This window comes from Engraulis encrasicolus, chromosome 17 (assembly GCF_034702125.1).
Source record: "Engraulis encrasicolus isolate BLACKSEA-1 chromosome 17, IST_EnEncr_1.0, whole genome shotgun sequence".
NCBI lineage: Eukaryota > Metazoa > Chordata > Actinopteri > Clupeiformes > Engraulidae > Engraulis > Engraulis encrasicolus.
Window position 1 is genome coordinate 15995086 of NC_085873.1, and position 17500 is coordinate 16012585.

At 45.2% G+C, this 17500-nt stretch overlaps 1 protein-coding gene across 3 annotated transcripts in view; it reads left to right on the forward strand.

The window, feature by feature from the left end:
- capn15 (calpain 15) overlaps nucleotides 1-17500 on the forward strand; it is a 78523-nt gene that overhangs the window by 55097 nt on the left and 5926 nt on the right. For all 3 annotated transcript variants that reach the window (XM_063221862.1, XM_063221861.1, XM_063221860.1), the window contains exons 9-11: nucleotides 5193-5354; nucleotides 5933-6159; nucleotides 8731-8894. In XM_063221862.1, coding sequence (XP_063077932.1) covers nucleotides 5193-5354; nucleotides 5933-6159; nucleotides 8731-8894 — 553 coding nt within the window. The remainder of the gene's footprint in view (nucleotides 1-5192; nucleotides 5355-5932; nucleotides 6160-8730; nucleotides 8895-17500) is intronic.

The following is a 17500-nucleotide window of genomic DNA, read 5'->3' on the forward strand; positions in this document are numbered from 1 at the left end:
TACAGCCTCCTCCACACCCGAGAGCCTCTTGCACACACACATACACTCACACACACACACACACACACACACACACACACACACACACACACACACACACACACACACACAGACACACACACACACACACACACACACACACACACACACACATAAATGAACATTACAGCCGAACACCTCTTCCTCAGCCCACAGCCTCTCAGCTCAAAGGCACGTATCACACTTCTATATATATATGTAGACCCACACACGCATGCATGTGTGCACACACATCCAAGCGCATGCTCATACAAAGCGGATTCCAAAAAAGTTGGGACACTTGGTATTTTGTGAATAAAATCAAAATGCTGGCATTTTCAAAACATTCAATATGTTAATAAGGTAGAGCATTGTGTACAGACAACATATCAGTTGTTAAAGCCAAGCAGAATGATTGTTTTGGGGTAATTATGTGATCATTTAAAATTTCACCCTCGCAACAAATTCCAAAAAAGTTGGGACAGGGCCAGTAAAATGCTTTTTGTGTTGGATAAGACTAAACACAACACAAGGGAGGAGACTTAACATTTAACTACTGTGACTGATGGGATGATTTTATTTAAAAAAAAAGATATTTTGATGTGCGAGACATGATTTCAGCAGCTCAACTGATAGGTGTGTTCTTCGACTTGTTTACCTTCTTGTTATGCTGAATATGTGGTATATCCTGACTGCAAGAAAACAATTTTGTCACCTGTTTACTCTTATGATGGAACCACACTGTTGGAACATAGTAGAGATTGAAATTTGCCATCATTATGGGGCAATATCTAAAGGCTGTGCTCCACAATATAATGCCTTGGTAGCTATGTATGCTGTTTAAAGTCTGAATATATAATTCAGCCCTCATTTTAATGCTCTACATGAGTAAGAAGACCATAACCAAGGCATCTATGCACCCCTTTACCATCATATATGCTGTCTTTCAGACTGACCACTAAATCAAGCTGAAGTATTCATTTTCTTCATAACCTGGAGAGTGCATGACTCCATGATTTTAATAAAAGAATGAAATATTTTCCATTCTGTAATCAGAGGACAGTTTCATGTGTCTCCTAGGTCCATCTAGAGTGAGCTTTGCCACTTGCAACACTGTTTAATGTCTGCATCATGTGCCTTAATCAAGTGTTGTGTTTATGGTCATTTTTTCAACAGCTGTCATTGTTGGAGTGTCCTAGTTTGCTTATTGCCGATATGTTTGTCATGATCTCATAACTCGTGCAATGATTTAACAGAACTCTACATTACAGAAATAAGCCTTGTATGCCTGGAATTTTGATAATTCAGTCTTTCTGTGTAATAGATCAGTAATTAGTCCCTCAAAATCTTCGCTACTGAGTGCCACAGCCTCTCTGTGATGGTATTTTATTTGTGCATTCATGTTGGCAGTCAATATAGTTCCTTTCTAAATATCCCTCCTTGTGTTATTTTTAGAATTATCCAACTATTACAGCATTTTTTGGTCCTGTCCCAACTTTTTTGAGATTTGTTGCATGGGTCAAATTCTAAATGACCACATATTTCCCTCAAAGCAATGCTTTTGCCTCATTTTAACTGTTCCTATGTTGACCTTGTGCCATTGTGCATCTTATGCATGGATTGAATGTTTTGAAAATGCCAGCATTTTGATTTTATTCACAAAATACCAAGTGTCCCAACTTTTTTGGAATCCGCTTTGTACAAGCACACACTAGTGCGCGCGCGCGCACACACACACACACACACACACACACACACACACACACACACACACACACGCTCACACGCACGCACACAAGACATTGGCTGATACACATTGATACATACACAGAGACGCGCATACACTTACCCATAGACATGTTAGCGCACACACACACGCATACACACACACACACACGCATACACACACACACACACACACACACACGCATACACACACACACGCATACACACACACACACACACACACACACACACACACACACACACACACACACACACACAGAAGAGTTCCCTCAGGCCACCGGACAGGCCTTACATTTCAGAGTCTATACACAGCAGGGGTCAAGTTCATGTTAATATTGATGATAAGGGCAACACCGACAGCGAGCAAACAAAAGCCTGACCGCTGACAAACACCATGAATCAACACACACGCGCTGCCTTTTGATCAACGCTAACAGGAAATCAAGGGCTTTTTTATTTTATTCGTTGTGGAGCGAGGTCACCCATGCCCAGTAAAACCCCAATCTGGGTCGAACAAATTGTTTAAAGCGGTCGGCAAAAAGGCGTAAAAGGGCCGCGTTTCAGGGGAGTTTAGCGGTAACTTAAGTCGCTGGGCAGCTGAGCTGGACTTGTTTACCCCTGAGAAAGTCTGTCGGCCGGCGGACAGGCGGCGCGATAAGGGAATAGAGGAGGGTGTTGGGTTGACGGTGCGGTGAGGTGCAGTGTGCTGCGAGCCAGCAAAGGATCGTGGGTATCACTGGAGCCACATGGCTACGTCTCGTTTCGTGGCAGCACGGGGCGATATTCGAGCCCGATGGATATCTCTTAATGTGTGTGTGCGCTGGCTAACAAGACTGTGTGTGTGTGTGTGTGTGTGTGTGTGTGTGTGTGTGTGTGTGTGTGTGTGTGTGTGTGTGTGTGTGTGTGTGTGTGTGTGTGTGTGTGTGTGTGTGTGTGTGTGTGTGTTTGAGCGAGAGAACGAAAGCATTGTGTGTGGTTAGCATGTGTCTGAGCCGGGCTGAAGGAACATACGTATACAAGCAGCATATGCAACCAAGCATCAGCCATAGCATTCCCTTTGCAAATTGTACTGATGCTATCAGGAGCTGCCTTCTAGTATTGTGTGTGTGTGTGTATGCGCGCACACTTGCATACACAGAGACACACACACTTACACACCAAGTGTTTTGTGTATTTTCATGTATTGTCAGTGTACGTGTTTGCGAATAAGTCTGTGTGTGTGCGTCTGTGTCTGTTAGTACGCGTGGCGTGTGTGTACGCGCGTGTGTGAGTGTGTGTGTGTGCAGACGTTAATAGACACTAGGCCATTTGGTGTGTGTGCGCGTGTGTCTGTGTGTGCTTACTAGAGAGAGAGAGAGAGAGAGAGAGAGAGAGAGAGAGAGAGAGAGAGAGAGAGAGAGAGAGAGAGAGAGAGAGAGAGAGAGAGAGAGAGAGAGAGAGAGAGAGAGAGAGAGAGACCTTGGCCTCTTGCTTTACAAGGCTGCCTCTCCTGTGTGAAGCCTGTCACGAGAGGGTTTTATCCGGACATCCAATGCAAGGCTGACTGGGTCTGCGGTGCCACACCACACAAAAACCGAATCAATCACGGTGAATGTGGAGCTTTTGTCAGCTGTAATCCACCAGTTTCAAATGTACCACGTATGAATAATTCACGGCGAAGTGTCCCGCACTTCCTAAGGTACAGCGCCGTCGTGGCACATACAATGTTTTTAATCAGTAAATCTGATATGATCGTGATAAAGTGGACTCGAAGCAGTTCGCCTTTTGTGTGTGTGTGTGTGTGTGTGTGTGTGTGTGTGTGTGTGTGTGTGTGTGTGTGTGTGTGTGTGTGTGTGTGTGTGTGTGTGTGTTTATGTTTGTTTATTGTGTCTGTTTTTCCCGATTCCCTTTTCCACTCTGTCTGAGCCGGGCTGAAGGAACATACATATACAAGCAGCATATGCAACCAAGCATCAGCCATAGCATTCCCTTTGCAAATTGTACTGATGCTATCAGGAGCTGCCTTCTAGTATTGTGTGTGTGTGTGTATGCGCGCACACTCTCATAAACAGAGACACACACACTTACACACCAAGTGTTTTGTGTATTTTCATGTATTGTCAGTGTACGTGTTTGCGAATAAGTCTGTGTGTGTGCGTCTGTGTCTGTTTGTACGCGTGGCGTGTGTGTACGCGCGTGTGTGAGTGTGTGTGTGTGCAGATGTTAATAGACACTAGGCCATTTGGTGTGTGTGCGCGTGTGTCTGTGTGTGCTTACTAGAGAGAGAGAGAGAGAGAGAGACCTTGGCCTCTTGCTTTACGAGGCTGCCTCTCCTGTGTGAAGCCTGTCACGAGAGGGTTTTATCCGGACATCCAATGCAAGGCTGACTGGGTCTGCGGTGCCACACCACACAAAAACCGAATCAATCACGGTGAATGTGGAGCTTTTGTCAGCTGTAATCCACCAGTTTCAAATGTACCACGTATGAATAATTCACAGCGAAGTGTCCCGCACTTCCTAAGGTACAGCGCCATCGTGGCACATACAATGTTTTTAATCAGTAAATCTGATATGATCGTGATAAAGTGGACTCGAAGCAGTTTGCCTTTTGTGTGTGTGTGTTTGTGTGTGTGTGTGTGTGTGTGTGTGTGTGTGTGTGTGTGTGTGTGTGTGTGTGTGTGTGTGTGTGTGTGTGTGTGTGTGTGTGTGTGTGTGTGTGTGTGTGTGTGTGTGTGTGTTTTATGTTTGTTTATATTGTGTCTGTTTTTCCCGATTCCCTTTTCCACTCTGTCTGCATCAGTACAAACACACTAATGCAGACAGAGTGGCAAAGGGAGTCGTGTGTGTGTGTGTGTGTGTGTGTGTGTGTGTGTGTGTGTGTGTGTGTGTGTGTGTGTGTGTGTGTGTAGAGAGCCAAGCCACCTGTGCCCCTGATGCACTTAACATGCATATGCGGCTGTTGGCCGGCAAAATATTTGTGTTGATTTGGGAGACAGAAAATGAGTCTCTTTGTAAATATGGGAGTGCTCTCTCTCTCTGTTGCTTATTAATATGTATTGGTCCTCCCAAAATAATATTTGTGTCTGTCTCTGTCCGTGCGTGTGTGCATATGTGGATTCTGTGCTTGCTTTTTAATAAGTACCGGTATTGGCCCAATAAATATATTAACCCAAATGAAAGCTCTCCCAAAATACTAATTCTGTATCTGTGTGTTCATATGATGGGAGTTTGACTCTATGGACATCTGAGAGATCCACTGTGACTACCACAAAGTCCTTGGAAATATAGTACGAGTGCTGTATTGCTGTTTAAGTCCACCCAAATGACAATACTAAATATGTGTTTGTGTATTTTCTTGTGTTCATACAGTATGAAAGGTACTTTGACTCCACAGATCCACTTTGGATATTGTTGTATGAAGTGTGTTTTTCCTTGTGTTCGTATGGCAGGTACTTTGACTCGGTGGACATCTGTAAGATCCACTCTGACTGGCACGAGGTGCGTCTGCAGGGCTGCTTCCCCAGCCGGGCCAGTGGGCCCATCACCGTCACCTCCCTCACCGTGCTGGAGAGGACCGCCCTGGAGTTCGCCCTCTTCCAGGAGGGCAGCAGGTACATAACGCCCCGCTCTGATTTGGCGGTTTCTCACCCAATTGGGCTGCTTAGGATGGCAGGAGTAGTATAGCGCGTGCATGCGTGCGTACGTGTCTGCCTTATCCAAGCGTCTGGTATACACACACACAGACAGGCACCTGTTGGACGTGTGCGTCATGAAGCAGCATTACATTAATTAACTTATGCTTTAGCGTATGTGTGCACGCATACGTGCATTTGTGCACGTGTGTGCGTGTGTGTGCGTGCGTGTGTGCGTGTGTGCGTGTGTGTGTGTACCAGATGGTCATACACAGTGGACAGCCCCCTGTTGAACTTGTGCATCATGGTATTCAAAACAACTCTACATCAATTCCTTAATGTTTCTCTCTCTCTCTGTCTCTCTCTCCGTCTCTCCCCCTCTCTGTCTCTATCTCTGTCTCTCTCTCTCTCTCTCTCTCTCTCTCTCTCTCTCTCTCTCTCTCTCTCTCTCTCTCTCTCTCTCTTTTCTCTCTCTCTCTCCTCTCTCTCTCTCTCTCTCTCTCTCTCTCTCTCTCTCTCTCTCTCTCTCTCTCTCTGCGTGTGTGTGTATCCATCAGGCGTTCGGACACGGCGGACAGCCACCTGTTGGACCTGTGCATCATGGTGTTCCGGGCCTCGTTCGGCAGCGGCAACAAGCTGACCCTGGGCCGTCTGCTGGCCCACAGCAAGCGCGCCGTCAAGAAGTTTGTGGGCTGCGACGTGATGCTGGAGCCCGGCGAGTACGCCGTGGTCTGCTGTGCCTTCAACCACTGGCAGATGAACCTCGCCAGCCCGCCCACGCCAGGTAAGCCCCTGCCTTATTTTCTGGTCTTCCGTCTAGCATAGCCCCCCATGGGGCGTTGAGGAGCCCTAGGGGGGATTGAGAAGGACACAGATAACAGGGGGGCAGGGCTTAGTTCCCATTGGGGGGCAATAGTACATTTTATTTTTCAATACTAAGTGGGGCGTTGCCATATTTCACCAATCGTAGTCTCCCTCCACTGGTTGCCTGTTCACGTCAGAGCAGACTTCAAAATCTTGCTGCTCACGTACAAAGCCCTACATGACCTAGCACCCACTTATTTGTCTCACACCCTATATTCCAGCTTTTCTTTTACAGTTTTTTTTATTATTAAGGCAATGACACAGACCAAACTCTCAAAGAGAGTTTTCATGAATGAAGTGTGAAGAACGTGTGTTCCTTCCCCTTCCTTAAGCATCTGACCTCACGTTGCTCCACCAACAGCAACCAATATTGTGTAATAACTTTGGGCCCTCTTGCATAAAACCATCAGCTGATTGTAATATTTTAAAGCCATTTATAGGCTAAATGTTAAATGACGTACACAGAAATACAAGCATTACATGCAACACACTAGAGCTGGGCGGTGTACGGTTAAAAAACCGTGATCTCGGTTTACACTACACAAGGTTCTCTTTTTGATGAGAGACGGTTTTGTTGTTGTTGTTTATAGCCTACTATGTTATGTGCGTGAGCTTCATACTCCGTGTCACACTTCCAACGATTCTTCTAATTCATAACTCTGACACTTCATTTCAACTCCAATGTTGTTGCTGTTCTATGTGTCACCACAATGTAAGATGTTGATTGAACTAATAAAATAATTGGTTACGCACTAGAGGCTAGTGAAACATGATGAACACACATGGCATGGATGAATCATGACAAACATTTCAATTCATTTAGCCTACTTTTGATCTCACAAAGTTAAATAAAAGGCAATTCTATGTGGTGCTATGTTAACAGGCTACAACAGTTATCTGATTCTTAACTGTATTTAATTACCATCCCAACTGTGTGCGCCGCACTGCTGTTAAGACTGCTTATAAGCTAAAGTAGCATGGCTTTCAAATGCAATGGGCAGACAAGATACATTACATTGCTATATTTGTTTGAAATGATTTGGGGGCAAAATAGGAGCGAAACACATCGCAATATGACACAAACTACCGGACAAAATACCTTCTACGTTGGATTTGGACTTTAATTCAAAGACAATATGCACACAATGTCAAGTAAATCCGTTTGTTTTCCGTGTCTGTCTTCAGTCTGCTTCGTTTCTGTCCTGTTGTTTACTCGCTAATCCAGCGGCAGCGCAATACGCCAGATGTGTTGCCAGGTGTAGAACGACAAATAAGCAATTAGTGTTGCCAGGTGTAGAACAAAATAAGCTGTTTTGGGCTGTCTTGGAAAAAAGCCCAAAACAGCTGCTTATAATCATTTAACCCTTCTTCCTTGAAAAATCTATGACACCCTGGTCAAGATTTTAGGTTATTTTATGAAATGCTGCATTTTCTCTAATTTGAGACTTTGTTGGATAGGGAAATATAAACTATAAATTATAGAAAATATTATTGAAATGAAAGAATGATAAAATATAAATGGAGATTAATTTAAATTCATGATTTTATCTCATTTTAACATTTAACTTGAGATCTTTTCCTCAGAAAGATTAAGATTTGGGGGGAAATCGTCGCATATCAAAAAACCGTGCAGAAAACCGTGATCTCAATTTTCATCAAGAAAACCGTGATGCTATTTTTTTCCAAAACCGCCCAGCCCTACATCACACACACACACACACACACACACACACACACACACACACACACACACACACACACACACACACACACACACACACACACACACACACACACACACACACACACACACACACACACAGCCCCACCTTAATATCTTTGTTGGGCCCTCCATTGACTTCCATTCATATTAACCCTAAAATGGCTAAAGAATGCTAAACTGTGCCCAAACCAAAATTATCCTTAACCTGTCAAATGTTTTTACACTTTCTTGTACCCATAACAACAAAACTTCCCCAGCAACAGGGGTCAAAATATGTGGGGTCCAGGATTTGGGCCCCACATGGAGCGAGGGCCCCACCATGTTGGTGTGCTCCAATAGCAGTGGCCTCAAGAAGGTAGATTGGTGCAGTACACACACACACACACACACACACACACACACACTTATACAGGATACACACATTTTACATGTGACAGGTCATGTGTTATTTGCCATTAGCCACAAAAGAGCATTCATGCAAACAGGCAAAACAGGAGTTGTACTTCCACAGAAGAGGGTTATGCAACACACACACACACACACACACACACACACACACACACACACACACACACACACACACACACACACACACACACACACACACACACACACCTGTGTGCGCTAAGTAGCTGTAGCTTCGAACTGGGACAACTGGTTTTGCCCTCCTCTCATGAGCTTTGTAAAATATTGAACACAATTTGTGTTCCCACCAACTGTAGAGTAAACATTTGGTGTGTCTGTGTGTCTGTGTCTGTGTGTCTGCAGTGTCCAGTCCCACCAGCGTGCGGCGGCCCAGTCAGGACTTCCCGGGCTTCATCCTGGCCATCTACAGCTCGCGCCAGGTCATGGTGGAGCAGGTGGAGGCCAGCGGCACCACGCTCGCCGACGCCATCATACTGCTCACCGAGAACAAGGGAGAGAGGCACGAGGTGAGGCAGCCTGTGTGTGTGCGTGTGCGTGTGCGTGTGCGTGTGTGTGTGTGTGTGTGTGTGTGTGTGTGTTTTTTGTGTTTTTGTGTGTGTGTTTGTGTTTGTGTGCGTGCGTGCGCGTGCGCGTATGTGAGCCATCATCTACCCAACTGAGAAAAAGGGAGAGAGATACCCTAGGCGAGGCAGAAATTGTTTGTGCGTGCGTGCGTGCGTGCGTGCGTGTGTGTGTGTGTGTGTGTGTGTGTGTGTGTGTGTGTGTGTGTGTGTGTGTGTGTCATCACCGAGAACCGAAGACATCAGACACGGCTGTGTGTGTGTGTGTGTGTGTGTGTGTGTGTGTGTGTGTGTGTGTGTGTGTGTGTGTGTGTGTGTGTGTGTGTGTGTGTGTGTGTGTGTGTGTGTGTGTGTGTGTGTGTGTGTGTGTGTGTGTGTGTGTGTGTGTAAGGAATTGCAATAGCAGTCACAATGACGTTTGCAAAAAATGTATATGTAGTATATGTACTGTATTTGTGTGGTAGTCGAGAACACAAAAGCCATCCCATTGTGTCTCCTGTCAATTCACCACACCAGCTGATGTCAATTAGCTCAACTAACTATTACATGAGTAATCCTTCAGTCAGCTTGCCTGCGTTGTGTTCCCATTCGTCTTACATTGGGTGACGTCCATTGCTGGCACACTGACTTTCATTGAGTTGAACGTCATGCCTTCGTCAAAAAGGAGACATTTTCCTCTCTCTATGGATCTGCTGTGACTCTTAAGTCCGTCACAACCACCCACCACTGTACTTTGACACACATATGTGTGCCCTCCCCATAATTAGATGTTTAGCACAGTGGTTCTCAACCTTTTTTTGAACACCCCCCCACCCCCGACCTAATCAGTGGCATGCCAAAGGCCCCCCACCCAACAACATGATGTTCGAGATTATGAAAACAGCACAGCCTAATAATATTAGTTTTTCTCTATACTGTTTTTCATTATGCTTGCTGTATGATTATCTTACAGCTTTCTTGAACGATGTAAGGGCTTCTATTCACATTGAATGGGCCTGTCCAACACCCTCCATTTGTGACTGAGTGCCCCGCCTCAGCTGTCTTGCTCTCAACGCCCCCCAAGTGCTCTGGGGGGCTTTAGAGCCCCCGTTGAGAAATGCAAGTTTAGTAGATGGCAAGCGGTAAGCAGAAGGACTACAGTGTTAACTTCTTGGGGGCAATTCCAAACCGTAGTTGCCAGCTATGTTTGCTACTTTGTTGTTTGCAATTCAATTTCCCATTGCCAACTATCCAAGTTGCTAACTGGCTAACAACTACGCTTTTGAGAAACACACCCCTGGTTTGTCCACCACTGGCGGGGTGAAGCATTGAGGCAGGGGAGAAAAAGGGTTAAAAGTTAATCTTTAACCCATTTTAGCCTGGAGACACATATATGTATACGGTGCATTCAGGCTATTGAGATTTGAGGTTTTTTTTATTAAAATGTGGGTATGTTGGAGCTGAATGAATGAACACATTCTAATGCAAGTGAGGCTTATGGCTTTTAATTACAACTTATTTGATGTTTGTATGTGCTTCGGAGGCTGAGATATTTAGGATTTGATAGGCAGAGGGCACCCTTTCCCAAAAAGGGCTTAGGATAAAACGGGTTAAGGAGCTTGTGCTTTCACATTTGCCAGTGCACTGAAGTGAAGCCCAGGCAGGCGAGCCAGCAGGCACCCAGGCGAGTAAGCCATTGCCAGCTTCAATAGAGCGACACACTGCTCCAACGGCTCCAACTGACTTAGCAGAACAGGAACAACAACAACAGCAGCAGCAGCAGCAGCAGCAGTAGCAGCAGCCCCCTTCAGTGTAGTGTCACCGTGACCTGTCATATCGGAGGCGTCCATCAGGGCGTCAGCAGATTGCGAACAGAGCATTCAGCCGAGCTGGAGACAGACAGACTGACAGACGCATAGATAGACAGATGAACAGGTAGAGAGAAAAGGAGTGGAGCGGAGCAGAGGGCATGGAGATGGAGACGGACGGCCTGACAGACACATACAGTACATAGAAAGGGAAACCGGTAGAGAGGGGGAGTGAGAAGAGGAGGAGTGGAGCAGAGGGAGAGACAGAAAGCATACAGATACAGACAGACACGCGCGCACAGACACGCGCACGCACACAGACACACACACGCACACACACACACAGACACACACACGCAGACACAGACACACACACGCACACGCGCACACACACACGCGCACAGACACACACGCACAGACACACACGCACAGACACACACACAGACATACACACAGACAGACAGACAGACAGACAGACAGACAGACATAGACACACAGACAGACAGACATAGACACACAGACAGACACATATGGACACATATGGCCGGATGGACAGGCAGATGAGCAGGCAGGCAGAGGAGAGTTGGACAGAAAGAGGAGAGGTGGAATGAAGTGCGTCACTGTGTTTATTTTTATTATTTGTTTGCGTGTTTGTTTGTCTCTGTGTATTTGTTTTTCCTGCTGCCCTTTTTTTTCTGAGCGCATGAGACCTGAATGTCAAGTCCAGCAGCACAGCAGTTCGTGTTGAGGCAGGGTAGGGCCATTATTACTCTGGGGGGGAGTTTTGAAGTGTCACATCTCTCTGATGTGTGGGCCGGCACATTGACACTGCCTTAGCTGAGTCACCTGAGAGGATTTTTTTTTTCATCCCTATGATTTAAAATAAATAATGTAAAAAAATGCATCTGTGTTGCGCTGGCTTTTTTTTCTCCTCAGTTCAAGAGCTTTTGTCTCCCATTGATGCAGCAGATGAGAACACAGAAATGCTTGGATTTAGTGTGGATTTTTTTGTGTGTGTGTGTTTTTTGTGTGTGTGTGGCTATTACATGGCAACTACCCGGTGTGTGCTAAAGAAAGGAATGTGTTGTGTTACAGTGTGTAGTAGAGAAAGGAATGTGTGGTGTGTAATCCGTTATTTTCTTTGAAAAAACGAACGTGTAAAGAATTTAAGGAAGTATCTTAAGGTTTCTGAAATGTAGTTAGTATGAGGAAGTTGCAGCAAGGATTTATGGTAACCAAGATAAAGCATACGTCTAACCAATGCAACAAAGTGGGATCCAGTCTGCTCTCCTAAACCAGTGTTTCCCAACCTTTATTGACTCGCGTACCCCCTAAGCCTTTTTGTTGTACCATGAGTACCCCCTCTCTCATGCTCTCTATATATTCCTTTATCCCAGTATGACTATACTCTATTCAATTGTCATTATCACATTTTTTCGCGTACCCCCTGAGGTGTGCTCGCGTACCCCTAGTGGTACACGTACCCCTGGTTGGGAAACACTGTCCTAAACGATGCACGACTTTCCATTCAACTCCTTTCATTCTGAACCCCCACTAGTCTCCTTAAGGGGCATGGTAGCCACATGATGGCAGCTTAAGCCCTTACGTCATATTGATTCGGAAGAAACCCCTTATGAACCATCTCTTCCTTCTCAATCGTCTCTGGTTGCGACTTTTGATATACCCATGTGCCATGTGATTAAACCAGGAGGTGTTGAAAGTACTCAGTAGTTGAATGTGGAGGTTGTGCATAGGGGGAGGTGTCAATATGCCTGACTGGTGCAGTGTCCACTGGGCTGTCAGTGCAGTGGAGAAATATGAAGAGTTTCGTTGCAAAACGGTGTATCCAACATTTTTGACTTTTGCATTTTATTATTGGAAATGACTGTTCAGAAGTTCTTTCACCTATGTGTGAGTTCTTGCCATTCAAATATTTTTAGAACATATATTTTTAAACCTTTTTGAAAATGAAATGCAATGCAATGGAATGCCCAATACAAAAATGTAAATTTCTCAAAATTCATATACTGTTTTGCAACAAAGCACAATTATTTCAGTTTTCCAAGTACTCCCTGAGGTGTGCTCGCGTACTCCTAGTGGTACATGTACCCCTGGTTGGGAAACACTGCTGTAGGGTAGGCTTACCTGCTGTAAGGCGTTGTATAGGCATCGTATTTGTTTGTACGGTGACATACATGCACCACCATGCTATGTTCTATGGCGTTGTGTGTCTATATATTACACACATGCAAAAATGGCTAGTGTCCAACCTGCCATCTGCGTGGGTTGTATACTGTGGTAGCCTATCTTTGTGAGGACTTGAACGTTATTGTGTGTGGGTGCGTGTGGTCTATAGTGTAGTGTCTGGTGAACACGGTGTAATATCTCCTGAGGTATAGTGTTCTCCATCGTGTCATAGCAGGTTGTGTACCTGTATGACTATGAATGAACCATATGTTGCGTGTGTATGTTTATGTGTACTGGTCTAGTATGTGTTTTCTGGTGTGGGATCACCATCATATCTCTTAGTAACCAGTCTGTTGTTTGAGGTATCAGCTGTGTGTTGCTCTGTATTTTGTGTGTGCATGTGTGCGCTTACCTGCGTGTGTGTGTGTGTGTGTGTGTGTGTGTGTGTGTGTGTGTGTGTGTGTGTGTGTGTGTGCGTGCGTGCGTGCGTGCGTGCGTGCGTGCGTGCGTGCGTGCGTGCGTGCGTGTGTGCGTGCGTGCGTGCGTGCGTGCGTGCGTGCGTGCGTGCGTGCGTGCGCGCGCGTGTGTGTGGTCTAGTCAGGTCTGGTGTTGTCTGGTCTGGTGTAGGGTGTTGGGTGGAAGACACTGCTGAGGGGTGCTAATGGCTAAACTTGAGAGAGCAGCCTCATGACTCAGTAATGAGAAGACCAGTGGAGAGAGAGAGAGAGAGAGAGAGAGAGAGAGAGAGAGAGAGAGAGAGAGAGAGAGAGAGAGAGAGAGAGAGAGAGAGAGAGAGAGAGAGAGAGAGAGAGAGACCACTGGCCAGGACAGACCTGCTCTACTCCTCTCTCGCCACGCGAGCCCCACTGCTCTGCTGCCTTAACCTTGACTTCCCAGACCCAGACACCCACTGACGGGCGACCATTTGCATCAATACCTTGAGATTATTAAGAGATAAGTAGGACATTTTGCACCGAGGGCGAAGTTAATGATGTACTTAGGGTACCCACAGCAACTTTGAGTCCCCCCTATTTTCCTCTTTAACATTTAAAGCTCGACTCTGTGTTGCAACACTGTCAGTTCATGTAATTTGGGGTCTGTTTGTAGCACACTTTTTTTTTTTAGTTTTTAGTAGATTAATTTACACGTTTGTACATTGCACTTTGTGCAGTTTGAAGAGGCTGCTTTAAATCTCTACTGTGTATGACAACAAAGGCTTTCTATTTTGTCCTTTATTCTATGCCAGGGATGTCAAACTCATGCTCGGGGGCCAAGTTTGGTCTGTGGAGTCCTTTAATTTGGCCCATCATGCCAAATGTGTATAACAGTTGGCCCACATACACCATTAATGGGAGAGAGCCCAGACCACTAACATCTCACACTCGTGTACAACATTATATGTGCAGGGCAGGCACTTTTGATCTACCATATGCGATGGTAAAGAATGTTTGTGAAATATGCCTCAGAGAATTTTAGCCCATTATGTAAAAATGAATATTGAGTTTGGCCCGCAACTTTGTCCCAGATTTTGATTTTGGCTGACAGTGAATGTGACACTTCTATTCTATGCTATATATTTTGTAATACTGTATTCTGTGTTGTAGTCTTTTGCAACATCTCTATCGCCCCCCAGAGGGCAGTTAGGTGCACGGCACCAGATAAGACTGATGCACCAAGTTGTTCCCCAGACGTGAACTCTGTAACGGATGTCAGTCAGGCTCAGGGCTCAGATTTCCACTGATATGCAGCGGCACTTTCCGTGTGAATGACGGACCAAAGATGTGTGAATGACAAGAAGACACAAGCGCTCAAGTCTTGTTTTTACCTTGACACTTAGGCTGTAAGTGGTGGGATTTAAATTGGTTACAATCGGTCTGTCATTGCTGATGTTTTGCTGCATGAATAAACACAGTGGGAAACTTGTGAGGATGGGAGTGTGTGTGTGTGTGTGTGTGTGTGTGTGTGTGTGTGTGTGTGTGTGTGTGTGTGTGTGTGTGTGTGTGTGTGTGTGTGTGTGTGTGTGTGTGTGTGTGCGAGCGAGTTTGCGAGTTTGCGAGTTTGCGTGCTTGCGCGTCTCTGTCAAAGCTACCGGTGTTTGATCAATTGCGTCATAACTTGTCGTGCCGTTGGAGCCGACTTTTGAGCAGACTGTTTGCCACTACCGTCCCAGTTTCTGGAGGATGACAACAGTGCCAGTTTTTAGAAAATTCATGGTGTCCCTAAAATATGACCAGCCGAAAAGCAAGCTGCTTCCTTCCCTCCTCCCTCTCTTCAGAGTCATTCTCAGCTCATTTAACAGCACACTGCAATCTGGTAATGGGGGAGAGACAGGCTGATCTGTCACAACAGAGCCACACTGATAGATTTAGCAGGAAACAAAGGGGGAAAAAACGCAAAGTACATTTTAAAATGGGGACGACAACTCTAATTGAATTAAAGCTAGTTCAATTTTAATTACATAAAGCAAATAAAGTAATAATGTGCTACTTGTTTTATTGTGTTTGTTTATCTATTTTTGTTGTCTCCATGTGTTGTAGCACTAATGAAGAGTTCAGTGAATGGCTAAGGAAAGCACAACAGACTCGTGTACATTTCTGTTTCTTTCTTTATTCAGGCACACTCTTAATTAGGGGCCAAGCAGCGAAGCTGCCTGGCACCTTAGAGTGTTTGTACGTTTTCTTACGGTTATTATTATTCATGTTTCTTCTCCGACTGTAAGTCTATGGCAGCCCATAGAACCGTACTGTCGAAAATGCTGAAAATCGGCACACGCGTTAAGGATTGGCCCAGAAATACCCACAGCAATTTTTAGGTCCCCAGCCCCAACCCTCTAGCGCCACCAGCAGGCCAAAGTTGCAGGTACATTTCTGCTTGTAACTTTTGAACCGCTGGGCCAATTTTCAAACACTTGGTATCCCTGGAATCCTTGGGCCGAGACGAATCCAACGCACCCTATGACGTCATTTTCCGCCTGGATAGTTTTCCCGCCATTTTGAATTTTGTGAAAATCAATAAAAACCCATCTCCTCCCTCAATTTTTGACATTTTTTTCTGAAAATCGGTATATAGCATCTCTGGACTGAGTCTAACAAAACGTATGCCTTCAACGTAGGCCGTGACAGCCAATCAAAAACGGCCTAAAAGTCGCCAAACAGGAAGTGAAGTCATATCTTGGCAACCCATGGTCACAATCTTCTGCAAATTGTCACAGACATTCTTGTCCATGCCATGACCCACCAAAACAAATTTCAGGTCGCTAGCTCAAACTCTCTAGCGCCACCAGCTGGTCACATTCTTAGCTACGTTTCTGCCTGTAACTTTTGAACCGTACGCTCCATTTTAAATCTGGTGGTACCGTTGAAATCCTTGGGCCAAGATGAATCCAACGCATCCTATGACATCATCGTCAGCCAATCAAAAACAGCCTAACCGTCGCGAAACAGGAAGTGAACTCATATCTTGGGAACCCATTGTCACAATCTTCTGCAAATTGTCACAGTCTTTCTTGTCAGTGCCATGACCCACCAAAAAAAAATTCAGGTCGCTAGCTCAAACTCTCTAGCGCCACCAGCTGGTCAAAGTTTTAGCTACATTTCTGCCTGTAACTTTTGAACCGCATGATCAATTTTTATTCTGGTAGTACTGTTGAATTCCTTGGGCCAAGACAAATCCAACGCACCCTCTAACATCATATTCGCCACAATAGAATGCCCGCCATTTTGAATTTTGTGAAAATCAATAAAAACCCATCTCCTCCCTCAATTTTTGACATTTTTTCTGAAAATTGGTATATAGCATCTCTGGACTGAGCCTCACAAAACTTATGCCCTCAATTGTTTATATCTTTTATCGTTTGGCCGTGACAGCCAATCAAAACCGGCCTGAAAGTCGCCAAGCAGGAAGTGAAGTCATATCTTGGGAACCCATGCTCACAATCTTCTGCAAATTGTCACAGTTATTCCTGTCCATCCCATAACCCACCATAAAAAAATTCAGGTCGCTGGCTCAAACTCTCTAGCGCCACCAGCAGGTCAAAGTTTTAGCTACATTTCTGCCTGTAACTTTTGAACCGCAAGCTCAATTTTTAATGTGGTAGTACTGTTATAATCCTTGGTCCAAGACGAATCCAACACACCCTCTGACATCATATCCGCCACAATTGAATGCCCGCCATTTTGGATTTGGTGAAAATCAATAAAAGGCTCCTCATCCTTCAAATTTAGTCTGATTTTCACAAAACGTGATACACATGATCTCTGGAGCACTCTGAAGAGATCCCTAAAAGGGTTGTATTACATCTTTTACCGTTTGGCCGTAACAGCCAATCAAAATCCTCCACACAGACGCCAAACAGGAAGTGAGCTCATATCTCAGCAACCCATGGTCAGAATCTTTTGGGAATCGTCACACACATTCTTGGCTATCCCATGACTCCCCACAAGAACTTTCAGGTCTCCAGCTCACTCGCTAGCGCCACCAGCAGGTCACAAATCAAATTTCGAGGTATATTTCTGCTTGTAAAAAATAACCACCGGTATGCGTGTCTCATTCTGCCTGCTCAGCTCTTTCGGTTGCCTT